The following is a 16,476-nucleotide window of genomic DNA, read 5'->3' as shown; positions in this document are numbered from 1 at the left end:
AGAGATTCCCATTGCACACCTGACGAAGGTCGGGAGGTCACGATGGGCCGGGCATGTCGCGAGGATACCGGACGACAGTGTGGTAATATCGGTTCTCTTCAAGGACCCCACCGAATAGAGGGGCCCAACGTGCTAGATGGCTTAACCAGGTTGAAGCGGATCTACGAGTATCGAGACGTCTAGGAAATTGGCGACGAGTAGCCCAGAACCAAGTAAAAAGGAGGAAAACTCTCGATACGGCACGAGTCACCACGGCTCTAGGCTGCAGAAGTAAGTAAGTAAGCTTGAATTAGTAGAAATAGGGTGGAGAACGGCTTAAGCAGTGGCGCCTATTTTAATCAGTCGAAGAAAGCAGGCCTTAAACTCCTGAATTTTGATTAATATCGACAATTTCAATGATGGAAACGAAAACTTTGATTGTCTAGCTGTCTTACGAATATAAGAAATACCGTTAATCACAAAGAAATCTGTGAACAATAACCATCCGAAACAAATCGACCTATATTGCAGCCATTCAGGAGCCACTTCGGGTGCTGAAAAAAAACGCCTGCAAAACAGATGGAAACTGCTTAAAATAGGTTCGGGGTGATTGAAATAGTGTCCCTCGATTGGTAACTTCAATTGATTATTGCTAAAGTTTGCTAACTTAGCTTTACAATCTGAAAACAAGTTCTGACAGAGAAAAAGTTAGAGAACAGATTGATATACTTCTGTTTGAATTTCACCCAACACATTTCGAGTATTTCGCCTTAATACACAGGCGGTTTCTAAAGCTGCTTAGAATATGTTCCCTACCCTATATGAGATGAATTTCTACATATCCTAAATTTCAGCTGTATGTATTTTCATCTGTTTTCACTGTGTTGAAGGAAATCAAAAGCTGCCAAATCAGTTTCTGTTTATACGAAAAAATCATAGTAAAAATATTGAATTATTCCGAAATAATTGACATAAATCGACAGCATTGCAGTGGTTACTTAGGTTACCAATTTTGCACGTAAACAACTACAGCGGATATTTAGATAACCTACTACGACGGTCTGTGGCTACGTTCATTCATGATAATGTGATTCATTCATAATTAACAGTGTGAAGAATATGGAGACGTCGTGAGAAGAATAATTGAGTTAAATCACTGCTTCGAGATGAATATAGAAGCGTTGTGAAAAATGGTTTGTTTTACAAAATTCAGGTTAAATCTAGCTAACTTTACTAAATATACAATGCTTGGCGATTCCATAAGAGCACGTAGGCATATTTTATTTATTTGTTCAATGATTTCGTAAAAAATTGGTGTTTTATCCGTGCATTCTTCGTGAATATCGGCTCAATGAGATGAATAATGGAACAATTACCCTATAACGTAAAATTTCACATTTTATACTATATTTATTGCTTCAAATACAACATCAATATTCTAGGACCCAAAGAGTGAATATACCTTCACTGGATTGAATTTGGCAATTTAAGGTTGTTTTCCAGAAACCATAACTTGCAAAGTCGGATTTCAAAATGAAGTATGGAGTTGATTCCCGGCCTCTAAGCATCATCCCGGTCGCTGAAAAACTCACATTGGGTAATGAAACTGGAAGCTACTATCCAAAAATTTAAAATGGCGTCTTAAGTTGATTTTTGGCCTCTGGGTATCATACTGTTCTACAAATTCTCATATTGAATGATATTCCTCCTTGGTTTGGTACACTCGAATTACATAGACTTACTGGTGTTGAACCATTAGAAGCTATGTCAAATAAAATTACCGTAAAACGGGGTATCATTGATCAGCGGGGTAACATCGATCAGTTTTACCCTTCTCATGAATAGTTGAAATAAAACTGCTCCGTGATTACTTTTGCTACATTTGAGTATAACATCTTAGTCTTGTGTCACTCAAGGTCTGAACAATATAGCATTGGTTGAATTTTTTTATTGTTTTGGTGACCAAATTTTAAAATGAATTTGACCGTTATATTTCTTACTCTTAGTAAGGCCGTTACAAATTTTATTTTCATTTTATGTCAACCCCCCCCCCCCCCCCCCTTCAAAAATCTTGAATATTGGAAGGGGAAGAAAAAAAAGTTCAAACCGATTTGTTAATTTTATTGGTTTTCCGACAGCATAAATGCTTTATTTAGCAACAAACAAGTCCAGTGACAGCGAGAGTGTCGTCAAAAGACAAGCGCAATAAATAATAATAATAAAAAACTGTTATTTTTCAACATTTATTTGAGTGCAAGTTACAAACGTCATAACTTGCACGCAAACTTTGATCAAAGATATTTCGTTTTTTTCTCGTCTCGGTAATTTGTATCAGCGTAAGTGCCAAAAAAACTTCATACTAGTCTAATATTAAACATTTCGTATTCATTGACATGTCTTCCAAATTCGTTATTTAATTTTCTCAATCAACTAGAAAAATTTTTATTCAAATTTATTACATTTACAGTTAATTAATTCATATTTGTTAAGAAAGTTCAGTATTATGCTCTAGCCGAGACATCATCCTGGCCTAAGGCAGGATGCGGTCTTCGCTAGAGCATAGAACGTAAGAGGCTAGAGCTGGCCTATTGATACTTCCGTTATTGAAAAGGCCTTGCAAATATGATCAACATACATTTTCTGTACGCACAACATTTTACGACGATTGCTGACTTACAAAATACTTCTAGCACATTTCGCGACCAACGTTTACGTTTTTCATCATCAAAAGGTAAAATTACATATGGCATAAAAATGACTCGCAGTACATACCGCGGCTAGGCGCAAGGACAGGACTATCCTCCGCAGTAAGAGCAGTCAAGGAACGGGAAGTATCTCTAAACATGTTATCGAAGCATTATCTAACATTTTTAGTTCAAAAAGGTTTCAAAACTTTTAAAATTGAAACTGATCAGTTACCCCAAAAAAGGAAAATTGAAACAAGGACGAAAAACAAATGTTTTTAATGTTCAAGATTTTCGAAGGGCTTCAAAAACTAGCTTCTTAAAAAGTGAAAAAAATAATCAATGTTACCCCGTTTTACGGCATAAACAATTTTCGACAAAAATCGTTGCAATCCTCAATTGCTACGATTAGCTCTCTTTATAGCCAATAAGTTAGCAATTAAGTTAGATGTAAGTTTACTTCCCCTTTTCTGACAAGTAGGTTTAAATCCCTACGAATGATAAGTCCTAATTGCGAAAGCAAACAAATCCTAACAATTGAAATTATAAATGTCCAACAGTGTTGAGAAGTCACCATTTGTGATTGGACACAAATACTCATTATTTACTATTATTTATCATAAATACTTAAGCTACTAACAAATCCTCCCCTCAAAAAAATATTGAATGATATTTGGGCCTTTTAGGCTGTTGTTCATCATGGAAAATTTTTCTACTATAAAAAGTTGAATCTAAAATGATATATAATCGAGTCCGACCTATATATGAGTACAGTGACGTTTCACCTGAACAAAAAAAATCGCATCATGTATTTACAACATACAGGGGGTAGACAAAATGATTGAGACAGGCAAAATTTTGTCAATTTTTAAAAAGCCAGAGCTTCACGAAAAACGAATCAATTTTGATGAAACCGGTTTCATTTTACCGGAAAACTATTCTAGTTTTCAAAAATTACTAGGAAATTCGACGGGACCAACGGACACCGGGAATAATCCGGATTTTAGGAGTGTGTGTCAAAATCTGGATTCTTGCCCACTTATAACTTTTTCTGACATCTTGTTTCTTTTTGGTTTATATTTTTCGAATAAACTAGAATTAATTCCGAGTTCATTGGTACCAAAAGGTTAAAAATCTGTCGAAGAACCATCGAGATATGAATAAATTAAGTATAGATGTTGTTTTTGGCAGTTTTTTTCTCTTGTTGCGTACCATTTTCCTTTGCCTTGTAGGAGCTCATGACCACTGCTACCATTAGTGAGATATATTGTGGTAAGACATTACCATTTTCCGTGGGCACCCTGGCAGAACTCAATGAAACTTTGTGGGTGTGTAGGCCTTAGTAAACGAAGCAACTTTGCAAACATTTTTTTTTTTTGAAAATTTATCTGGATTAACATTTGAAAAGGTTTGAAGTATATAAACCTCTTTCTTATAAATCAACATATCTAAATAATGACGAGAGATAGAGAATGATTGACAATGGATAACTTCTAGAACATTATCTGAACTTTTATTTAAAAATATTAAAAAAAAATTGAATTTCAGATCCTACACTGAAAAAATATAATTTTAAAAACAAAAAGTGATTTTAAAAATATCGTTTTTTTGAGATTTTCTTAAAAACGAAGGTTTTAAGATAGACAATTTAGTTGCCTAAAACTCTTCAGAACAAATCACAGTGCAAACTCTTAAAGAAAAAAAGTTTTTCTAATAAAAACTTTTTCGTGTACTATGTACCCAACCGCCAAACACATACATAACACTGTGCTACAAATGAAAAAAAATGCAAGAACTTCTGAAGTGACCTAGTGTAGGTTGAAGGTCTTGTTGAGTATAACATTCGCTCATACTAGAAATTTTCCAAACACCCCCAAAATCTGAAGTTATGGTCAAAATACGGTTTTTTGGACCTCAGCGCATATTATATTTTTTAACTCAGTCATTTATCAACAGATTTTCAATATTTAGGCAGTTTTAGAAAGAAGACAAATAAAGCTTTCAAAATATATATAGGTTTGTTCTGATATCAATGAAACATGCTAAGTTATTTGAGTTTATTTCTAATTTTTTAGACTTTTTCACGCAATTTTTCAATTTAATTTTAAATTTGCCGTCTATTTTTGTAAGAAGCATACCACAAATACAGTATAATTTTGAAAGTATATTCAATTTCGAATCGATTGAAAGTAGTATTGTGAAAATCGGTTGATATTTGGCTAAGTTATTTATTTTTTAAGAAAACCAGAATTTTAGGCTTTTATCGCAAAATTATTTCACGGAGCTACAAATGATGAAAAAATGCAAGAACTTTTGATGTGACTTAGCGTGGGTTGTAGCTTTAGTCAAGTGTTACTTGCGCGTTTACTTGAAGTTTTTCAAATACCCCGAAAATTATAAGTTATGTTCAAACCCTGCTTTTTACCTTAGCTCACATTTTTATTTTCAATACGGTTATTTTTCAACCGATTTTTTATGTTATGGCTGTTTTGGGAAGGCGAAAAATGGAGCATTTGAAACATATAAATATGTCTAAAAAGTTTACCTATATGTGATGAATAGTTTCAAAATAAATATGATATGATATTTTCAAATTTTTCCAAATTAATTCGCAATTTTTCACACATGATGGAGCTTCAATTGCTGTAAAATTTGGAAAGTTCTTTTTAGTACCAAACGAAAACAATAGGTGTTGTTAATGAAAATATGTTATAATTATGCTGAGAAATGATTTGATGAAATCTAAGTATATGGTGGAAAACATCAAGTCATATCTCAGCCAAATTATAACAGATTTTCATGAACAACACTCACTGTTTCCGTTTGGCACTAAATGTATTTTTTAAATTCTACAGCAATTAAAGCTCGTTCATTACAAAAATGTGTGAAAAATTGCGAATAAATTTGGAAAATTTGAAAATAACATAATTGGTAGTTTGGTTGAACTATCTTTTTTACTTTAAAACTATTCATCACATATAGGTAAAATTTGAAAAAAAAAATCATCTTATTTTATATAACACAAATCATCTTATTTTATTTAAAACTATTCAGACATATTTATATGTTATATGTTTCAAGAGTTCTATTTTTTGCCTTTCCAAAACAGCCATAATATGAAAAATCGGTTGAAAAATAACCGAATTGAACATAAAAATGTGAGCTAAGGTAAAAAACAGGACTTTTAACATAACTAATAATTTTCGGGGTATTTGAAAAACTTCAAGTAAACGCGCAAGTAACACATGACTAAAGCTACAACCCATACTAAGTCACATCAAAAGTTCTTGCATTTTTTCATCCTTTGTAGCTCCGTGAAATAATTTTGCGATAGAAGCCAAAAATTCTGGTTTTCTTAAAAAATATATAACTTAGCCAAATATCAACCGATTTTCACAATACTACTTTCAATCGATTCGAAATTGAATATACTTTCAAAGTTTTAGTGTATTTGTGGTATGTTTCTTACAAATATAGACGGCAAATTTAAAATTAAATTGAAAAATTGCTTGAAAAAGTTCAGAAAATTAGATTAAACTCAAATAACTCAACATGTTCTATTGATATTGGTAAAAACCTGTATATATTTTGAAAGCTCTCTTTGTCTTCTTTCTAAAACTGCCTAAATATTGAAAATCGGTTGATAAATGACTGAGTTAAAAAATATAATATGCGCTGAGGTCCAAAAAACCGTATTTTGACCCTAACTCCAGATTTTGGGGGTGTTTGGAAAATTTCTAGTATGAGCGAATGTTATACTCAACAAGACCTACAACCTACACTAGGTCACTTCAGAAGTTCTAAATCGCTGTAGCACAGTGCAATTAATTGATATCTCGATGGTTTCTCGATGGATTTTCAACCTTTGGGTACCACTGAACTCGGAATAAATTCTAGTTTATTGTTAACATATAAACCTAAAAGTAACAAGATGTCAGAAAAAGTTATAAAAAAGTTATCTGGAAGACGGCTGGTTCCTGGGTAACAGGAACCAGCCAGCTTCCAGATGACTACTCCTGGTTGCATGAATACATCCTAAAATGGTCAACTTTTGCCAAATCTGGGTATTTCGATGGCGACATTTTGTTCACAACCGCGTAAAGTGACCAGATATCATACAATATGAGTATTTGCAGAAGCGGTATGATACCTATACAATTTAAACATACTTTTATACGAAACAATTCAATACATAACGGTTGAAACAAAAGTCCTACCAACCTATAGGGCAGCTAAACCATTTATTTGACACTTAGATTATCGTTTCTATTCACAGTGTTTTAACCACATGTTCAATCATTATAAAATTCATTAGTTAATCCTTAACTAGCCCGTTTGTTTGACACAAATACCAATACCAATTTGAACAATTAAAATCGGGTGTGTAGTTTGTGAGATGATGAAGTTTCGTGATTTCCTCATTTTAATACATTATAGATAAAGTTACAGTCCGATTACAATGAAATTCAACAGGGTGTTATGAGGCAACTAGAATTTTCATTTGACACTAATTTTGTGAAAATTGGCTCAGCCATCTCTGAGAAAAGTAAGTGAGTTTAAGTAGTCTTCAGAATATGTTCAATAGTCCGATTGCAAAAAAATCAATAGAGTCTTATGGGGCAACCATACCTTCCATATGACACTGATTTCATAAAACTCGGTCCAACCATCTCTGAGAAACATGAGTGATCTTAAATAGTCTTCAGAACACGTTTCTTTCCATAACTTTTGAACCACATGTTCAATCTTTATAAAATTTAAAAGTTAAGGGTTTTCAGGTAGCCCGTTCGTTTAAAATTTTGTTCAAATCGGTTGTGTAGTTTCTGAGATAATGGTGTTTTGTCTGCGCTTGTTAAACTAATGAAGGAGAAAAGGAGTGCTTTGAAACGCATGCGTCGCTCATCGTCTCATGAAAATGTATCGAAGTACAAAGAAGTATGCGAACGTTTAAAGCAGTTCACAGGGAAGCGTATCAAGTGTATATGTCCGATATTCAAAACAGCTTGAAAAGTAACCCAAAATCGTTCTGGAAATTCATAAAAGGCAGGAGAAAGAATTCTGGTGTTCCAGAAATCGTGAAATACAACGGTGTCGCTTCTAATGATGCTCAATCATCGACGGATCTCCTTGCGGCGTACTTTAAGCCTGTAGTACACTCTTTGACCGAGCGTCAAATACTTGTCACTTTTTGACAGATAAAAATTTGGTCAAAGATAATTATTTGTCACTCTCCAATTTTTACATGGGGCAAACACGGGCAAACAACAACCATGATGTTAAATAAATTTGACCATTATGTCAGAAGGTCAAATATTTGACCATTAGACAAAGAGTGTACTACAGGCTTTAAAAGCGTGTTTACCGAGAATACCGATGAAAATAGGATAGTTGATAGTATAGTTGATTGTATTTATACAGACATGAGCAAAGCCTTCGATGCTGTTAGTATTGTTAGTATATTAAGGGCAGTAGCAGATGCAGGGATTCGTGGCTCACTCTACAATTGGCTCAAGTCGCATCTTGAACGTAGAGTGCAGTTTTTGAAGATCCGAGAAGTAAACCGAACTCGTTAATTGTCCAGTCAGGAGTACCACAAGGCAGTCATCTAGGCCCATTGCAGTTCGTGCTTTTGATGAATAAACTGCCTGATGTGATCTGCCATGCAAACGTTTTGATTTACGCAGATGATGTGAAATTGTTCCTACCTATCAACCAACATAATGACGACTGCCAAAGATTGCAGAGTGATTTAGAAATATTCGGAGAATTTCGTGCTAGTTGCGGACTACATGTGAACGCGAGCAAATGCTCAGTACTGACACTCACCAGGAAAGCTCACCCCGTATTGTACAATTATGCTTATTCAGATAATGTTGTACCACGTGCTGAATATGTTCGTGATTTAGGCGTAACCTTCGACTTTACACTGTCTTTCACAAAACACATTGACCATGTAATCGTGGATAGCTTGAAACTTTTCTTTCTCGTCAGGAGGTATAGCCGAGACCTTGATGATCCTTATGCAATACTAGCAATCTACAAAGGACTTGTTAGAAGTAAACTTGATTTCACCAGTGGCGTTTGGCGGCCTTACTACGTAACTTACATACAGCGAATTGAAGTTTGCTCTTAGGAATCTCGGGTGGAATGGAGAACTACCCTCTTTCAAGATCTGTGCTCTCTGGTGAACCTTGACACGATTAACTCACGACACAAGATAAATGACATCATCTTTTACACGAACATTTTATCCGGAAGTAGTGACAGCCAACCTCTTGCTGACAGATTGATCTTTAACAACAGCCAAGTCACGCTTCGACAACGAAGAACGTTCGACCCTCCTTTCCGATCCAGAAACTATTCGCAGAATGAGCCAACTACTCGATTTATGAATACCTTGAAACATAGGCTTAGTTTAGTAACAACTGTATTAGTGTTTTGTTCATACGTCTGCGCCAAACACCATTTTCTAGTTTGCCGCCAAGGATTGAACGCAAAATCCTACGCTCAAAAACACCAAGAGCTCGCCGATCAGCCTTTTTCAGCGTCCATGATTCATGGCCGTAGAGAGCCACCGGAAGAATCAGTGTTTTATAGAGTACAAGTTTAGTACGGATTTGCAGACTGCGGGACCTTAGCTGGTTACGTAATCCGTAAAAGGCCCTGTTTACGGCTGATATCCGACTCTTTATCTCACGGCTAACCTCGTTGTCACATGTCACTAATGTTCCCAGGTAAATGAATTCGTCAACTACTTTAAATGTTTCCCCCTCTAGCACCACCGCAGCACCAACCTCCGACGGACTACCACGCACTCTGCCAGCCACCATGTATTTCGTTTTGGCAGAGTTTATGACAAGCCCTAATCTCGCAGCTTCCCTCCTGACAGGTCCGAAGGCCTCGTCCACAGCTCTACGGTTGATACCTATGATGTCGATATCGTCCGCAAAACAGAGAAGCATGTGCTACTTCGTAATGATGGTGCTGCTTCTCTGCACACCAGCCCTCCGTAGAGCACCTTCCAATGCGATGTTGAACAATAAGTTCGACAGCCCGTCACCCTGCTTCAAACCATCTAACGTCACAAAAGAGTCCGATATCTCACCGGCAATCCTGACGCTTGATGTAGAACCTTCAAGGGTGGCACGTATTAGCCTAATCAGCTTTGTTAGGAAGCCATGTTCGAGCATAATCTGCCATAACTCATTTCTCTTAACTGAATCGTACGCTGCCCTGAAGTCTATGAACAGATGGTGCGTCTGCAAGTTGAATTCTCGAAATTTATCGAGGATTTGTCGCAAAGTAAACATTTGGTCCTTCGTGGAGCGTCCCCCTCGAAAACCGCATTGGTACTCGCCAACAAAGGTCTCCTGCAACGGCCTCAGCCTGTGGAACAGGATGCGGGAGAGAATTTTGTACACGGTATTGAGAAGAGTTATGCCCCGATAATTGCTACAGCCCGATGGCGATGACCTTTTTTGTAGATCGGGCATATGAGACCCTCCAAACAGTCCGAAGGCAATTCTTCATCAGACCACACTCTCAGCATGATCCGATGGACGGCACGATACAGCGTTCACTGCTTTCTTCACCTCGTAGATGGATGGTGGATCCACAGCTTGACTAGTCTACGTAATTTTATTAATCTTCTAATTATATTTATGTATGTAACTAACCAGTATAAGTGTATCGTGAAACTTATTATAAAGAATGGATTGTGAAATATTTTTTTTATTAGGAATGGGTAACGGGCTTTCAGCCTATGTTCGAATTTCAAATAAAAATAAAAATTGTGATTCTTACATTTTGATACATAACCTTTAAACTGAAAATCCGATTACAATAAAATTGATTAGGGTCTTATGGGGTAACTAGACCTTTCATTTGAGAATAATTTTGTGAAAATCGGTACAGCCATCTCTGAGAAAATCGAGTGAGATTGAAAAGTTGCACATACATACATACACACACACTTGGACCATTTTTATACCTTCGGTTTTGCCAGTGGTTGCTATATTTTTCTAGAAGAAAGGCAAAAATGAAGAGGCCACAAATAATATGATTTCAAATTTATCTCAAATATAGCTGACTACGACTCTAAGAACCAGAATACAGTCAGGTTTTGTTACGCGGTTTTTTATACGCGGATTTTTTTACGAGGTTTTCTTACGCGGATTTGCAAATTAACGCGGTTTTTTACGCGGATTTTTGAATTAACGCGTTTTTACGCGGATTTTTGAATTAATGCGGTTTTTTACGCGATACAGCGCTAATTCGAAAAATTTGTTCGTGAATTTTCGAATTAACGCAAGTTTGGGACCAGAAACGTCAGAGTGTTTATTTAGTGGAAGACTTAGTAAAAAAAAACCATCCGCTTTCCGAACAATCTGGAATTACCGTCGAAGAGGACAATTTTAAATACTGGTCCTAGAGCGTCTCGGTTTTTTTCTAAAGTCCTTCTTGCTGCTTACTTAACGCGAATTTTCGAATTAACGTTGTTTATTACGCGAATTTTCGAATTGACGCGGTTTTTTTTATCACCCGCGTAAAAAAAAACCTGACTGTATCTGTAGACATTTTTTTGATAAGCCAATGTATTTTGGGTAATTTTGCATTTTTTTTCTGGAAAACAGCGGGTCCACGTTGACATCATCATCACCCCTTCTCCCACTTACCCCTTGGACAAGTGTGGACATTAGCGTACCCCATCCCCCACTCCCCTCTAAAGTTTTCTTAAATCATTTTAGAAAGAGTATTTCTTTAGACTGTGTATCATCATTTTAGTATCCTTACGATAAAACCCGAAAACACTTAAGGAAGACATAAAAAAATACTTTTCGAACTTAAATTCAAAACAACTCGAAAACCTATGCATTAAGAATTTAACTATCGAGAGCTTTCTAATTTCGAATGACTGTCGGAATCTTTTAAAAACTTTAGAATACAAAAATTTTTAAAAATGTTGAAATTTAACATTTTTGAAATAATCTTTCATAAAAAAATGATTTTCATTTCTCCATTCTGTGAATATTGTGAATATTGCAAAAAAAAATTACCAATATTGAAAAACAGCAACAAGCAGATTAGTAGGATAATGCGTTATGTCCATCAACGGAGCAGTCGCCAATTCTTTCGTTGTGTGATGTCCGCTTAAAGTGCTTGATGGAGACGGAGGTGAGCTAGATTCTGCTTGTGTAGTAGCTAGTGTTGTGATAAAATTTCTGTTTAAGTGTACTGCCTCATACAACGCCAGCAAAAGAGCAATGTTTTGTCTGAAAATAAAAGTAAAAAACAATAATACAGTAATGTATAAAATCAAATATTTGTTTTACCTTATGTGATGCATTCGCTCATCTGTTTCATCGGATAAAAACATATTTCCTACCATTGATGAAATAGACGTTATCCAAGAATTAGCTTGACCAGGAATGTTGTTGATTGTCGGTTGTCTTATGAATTCGAACAGAGATGCGGAAATTATTTGACCGAATCTGAAAAAGAATTAGCTGAATAAATGTTGTAATTTTACGGACCGGATCGATTTTCTTGAAGTTTTCCAAATAAAACAAACAAGTGTTACACGCCACGATATACCACCACGAAAGTTGTTCAATACAACATTGATCAGTAGTTATATTCATCATCTAAAAAAGTAAAGCCTAGTTACTACAATTCCGTTTCGAAATTTGACCTTCTGGTTTTCTTCGACACAAACTTCGCAACCAACTGTTATAGTTATAGGAAACAGGACAATTGCAGGGTTAGCGCTACGATCCTATTGACACTAACAATCTCTCTCCCGAGCCGGGATTCGAACACACGACGACTGGCTGGGAGACGTGGCCGAAATTCGTACGAACTGGACAACAACGTTATATGAAGCACTGGACTTGCAACTATAATGTAATGAACAAGTCATCAAATAAAACTTTTTCAAGATTCACGTGTCCATCAAACTTAACCCTCGAAAACCTTGGACAATCGACCGGACCGGAAATCTGCTCCTCGTCCATATCGACGCTATGCTGGGCTTATCCGCAACACAGTTACCGTTTTCAGAAAAGATGCGGTATGGATCCAATACGATGGCGATGTCCAACAACAATTCAGACACTGCTTGGTATAGTAACGGCTGTGTCACATAGCAATTGTTCAGGTTAAGCTGGGTCATCTCTACGCGACCTAGTAGTTGGTTTACCGGCTGGGCACCCTAAGCCTCCCATAAAATGTTTGGCGTCCCGGTACACAGCAAGCACACCCACAGTCTTCAGCTTTACAGCCTGCACCACTGCATCACCAATATAACTGGCCACTAGAGGGTCTCTTGCTGGTCCAAGACTTATGACCCCTAACGAAGCACCTGAAGCAAACGTCTGGCTGCTATAGCATACTCAAGGGACAACCGACCAGCTAATCTTAAGTTTGGCTACCTTCAAGGTAAGGTTGCCATTTGCCGATTGAAATGATTGAGACCTTACTGGCATCGGTCTCAATGGCCCTGAAAGTGGGTTTATGAGCTTGTTCCGAGAGATTATGCGCTAGTGACAATATGATTCCGTGGAGTGACGTCTACCCAAGACTAAGGGCGTGGTTGCGCCATTAGGTCATTAGCCATTATCATTAGGGGAATCTCTTCATGCCACGAGCTATGTCATAGGCCTCCGGATATCTAGTCACGTCCGACGTTCTAATCTTTTAGACACATACCAGAGATGGTCGGCCAACCTTTCGAACACCAAAAACGTGATTGACGGCAGTCACACGACCCGCACGTCAAAAAGTGGGTTAAGAATGAGAAACTATGACAGTAACCCCCGGACTGCATGTAGAGGTGTCTAGATCACTACCTCTTCTTTGAGAGAAGAAGTAACTAACGAAGGCCGGAAAACAACCGGGCGATTCATCGGCATATAGACCAAACTAATAATAAAATAAATAATGAAAATAATGATTTTTCTCATTTTCTTCATTGTCAAACGGTCTTAACCGTTTGGTCGCGAGTAATTGCAGCTAAACTCTTCTGAAATTATTAGTAGACACCTGAAACTTGAATAAATACTACAAGGTATACAGCCCTAGGGTTGTATGAAATGGTGACGTGGGACTAAACACTGTACCATGGAACGGGGTTAAATTGATCAATTTTTAAACAATTTCCAATTAACTAGCTTCATGTACATTTTTCCCGAAATAGTATAATTTTAAAACAAATACTGATATGTGCTCCAGTAAACCTCTATGGCTATTGGTGAAATTTTCTATCGTCTACTTCATGAAATAAATTCGATAAATCTATAAGGTACTATGAGCTAAATTGGGGTGAAAGTGATCACCATTGAAATCCATACATTCTTTTGGCAATGTATTTTTTTCGATATGCTAAAGATAAATGATGATTTCTGTACTGAAAAATATCATTTACAGCTAGTTTGGAAACGAAAATAACGATATTTCAGATTATTCAGTTTATTTTGGTTCACGAGCTGCTTGTTGCTAAATTTGCTCTTATTTGATCGTCGTTAGACCGATTTCAATTCGGTTTGTTGCAAAAGCTTGAGCTTGAGCTTGATTGATCACCACCGGTTGCCCACTTCGTTACTGACCAGGATCGACCGGAATTGCACATGGAGTTTATCAATTATTGCTTGGGATTTTTAGCTATTCGATGTGCATCTCCAATGATCCCTGCATGCTGATCAGTACCGACGCCTGCCGGTCCAGAAGGTAGATTAAAGAAAGGAAGGAAAGGAAAGTTAGTTCGATACTTGTTGCTACTAGAGAGCCGGATATACTCCTGCACACTCTACAAGCATCACGGGTATGGAGGAGATTTGTGTTAGTGTGTTTGTCGCATTCCTTTTCGAAATTTCACCGTATGTAGTATCGCGATTCTAATTCTATCGACTGCGAGAGAACGACGACGCGCGCGTTCTTCTACCCAAAAAACCAATCTCAGAGACGTACAAATGTTATTTCATTACGAGAACGGAGTGGAGGGGGGTATGTGTGTATCGCGGTTCTATCGATGCAAGAGCAAAGTTATTTTAGAAGCATAGAAATGTTCTCTATCGCTAGGTGAATTCTAGGGAGTGGTGATGGTGGTGATGAGGAGCCTGAGAATTAACCCATGCTTAAGTCCTTTGATAATTAAAAATGGCCTGCTTCTATAACAAGATTCGAACTCACGACCATCTGCTTATCAAGGCGGACTCTGTAACCTTGTGGCTACCAGCTCCCCTATTCAATTCGGTTTGTTGCAAAAGCTCAAAAACTAGCTCTGAAATTAAAATCTTTTTGGTTTCCTGCGAATTCATCAGTATTTCTTTAATGGTATGGAATGATCATTGTTGAAAATAACATTTTTTGAGCTTTTATCGAACTTTACTCACTTCTCCAAATACAACGTAATTAATCCTCAACTAAGATTACTTTAAGTAAATTCAATACTTTTTTTTGTTATTTGGAAACTTTTTTGATCAAATTTGATTGAGTTTTGACTGAGTTATAAGAATTTTTCGAAAATATGAATAATTGCACCGGGCATGCAAGAGTTAACTTTAACAGGTATGTGAATCATGCAAAAGTTGCGTTTAAAGACTCGTTAACATTGCCTAGTGTTGTAAGAGTAATATCTTTTGATTAGTATTTTTATCACGAATTTTCAGGTGATCAATTTCACCCTACTGATCAATTTCACCCCATTCCACGGTAATTAGAGGATTTTTTGTTACAAAATATACAGAGTCTGCAGACAGAATCAATGTGTTTGCTCAGCGACTGTATGTATTTTTATTGTCAGCCTCCCCTGAAAATGGGGTGGTCGGTATTACCGACATTTCGAAAAACCGGTATTTCGGTATTCATAAAAATAAAAACCGGTAAAACCGGTAAAAACCCGGTATTTTCATTTTTTTTCGGATTTATGCAAACCAGGGGCGACTCGTGTTCTTTTAACCTACTTGTTCAACTACAAAAGTCTGAAAATCATAGTTTGGGGAAGTGATGACAATCATGTCCGCAAAAAACGCAAGTTATTCTCACTATACTATTTAAAATAAAACTAAAATGATTTGTGATTTTGAATTTATTTTTTGCTCAGCGTCTCAGGTTGCATTTATGGACGTGTCACTGCATAACTATGGTTTTGCATTTATGAGTACATATGCTTTATTACGATCCAGATTTTTTTTGTAAGATTTAGACCATTGCACATAGGAGTACGTAGAACAAAAACTTGGCCAAAAATTTTTTAATGAGTTTTCAGATAGCAAATCTAGAGGAACATTTCAAAAGGTCTATCTGCTTTGATCGATTTTTTGATCGGTCACTTTCATTCAATCACCGCAACTTATTAAACATCTTTTTTGGCACGTTATTTGCACAAGTAGATAGCGGAGGGATTACTCTAGCATCTGAACAAAAAACACGCTTGGGAGAGTTACTTAAGCTTAACATTTCCAAAATGAAAAGACGTTTCGGAAAAACGATGAAAGCAGATAGGACCTTTTGAAATGTTTATCATTTACATTTCTAATGTGTTTTCAAATGGTTTTATCTCTATTAAACTTTATATTTAGACATAAAAACTTATTATTAACAAGTTTTCGTCAAGTTAGATCACCATCACTCTGAAATTCGACACAAATATAGTAAGAGTACAAATATAGGAAGAGCTTGTTCTGGTGAATACTTTTTTGCCAATAATTGATTCTGCGTTTTTAAAGCGTTTTTTAAATCACTCGCTTCAAAAGGATATGAATATTTTGGAAACCACAGTGCTTCCAGAAGATCATTGAGTCATGTTAACTGCGTA

At 36.4% G+C, this 16,476-nt stretch overlaps 1 protein-coding gene across 1 annotated transcript in view; it reads right to left on the bottom strand.

Annotated features, from left to right (window-relative positions):
* LOC129720160 (armadillo-like helical domain-containing protein 3) overlaps positions 1 to 16,476 on the bottom strand; it is a 58,191-nt gene that overhangs the window by 19,605 nt on the left and 22,110 nt on the right. Inside the window, exons 4-5 of the mRNA XM_055671595.1 lie at positions 11,996 to 12,154; positions 11,720 to 11,935 (exon numbers count right to left, since the gene is read on the bottom strand). Coding sequence (XP_055527570.1) covers positions 11,720 to 11,935; positions 11,996 to 12,154 — 375 coding nt within the window. The remainder of the gene's footprint in view (positions 1 to 11,719; positions 11,936 to 11,995; positions 12,155 to 16,476) is intronic.

The sequence above is a fragment of the Wyeomyia smithii genome, chromosome 2 (assembly GCF_029784165.1).
Source record: "Wyeomyia smithii strain HCP4-BCI-WySm-NY-G18 chromosome 2, ASM2978416v1, whole genome shotgun sequence".
Classification (NCBI taxonomy): Eukaryota; Metazoa; Arthropoda; class Insecta; order Diptera; family Culicidae; genus Wyeomyia; species Wyeomyia smithii.
This window is presented reverse-complemented; position numbering and strand designations above follow the sequence as displayed.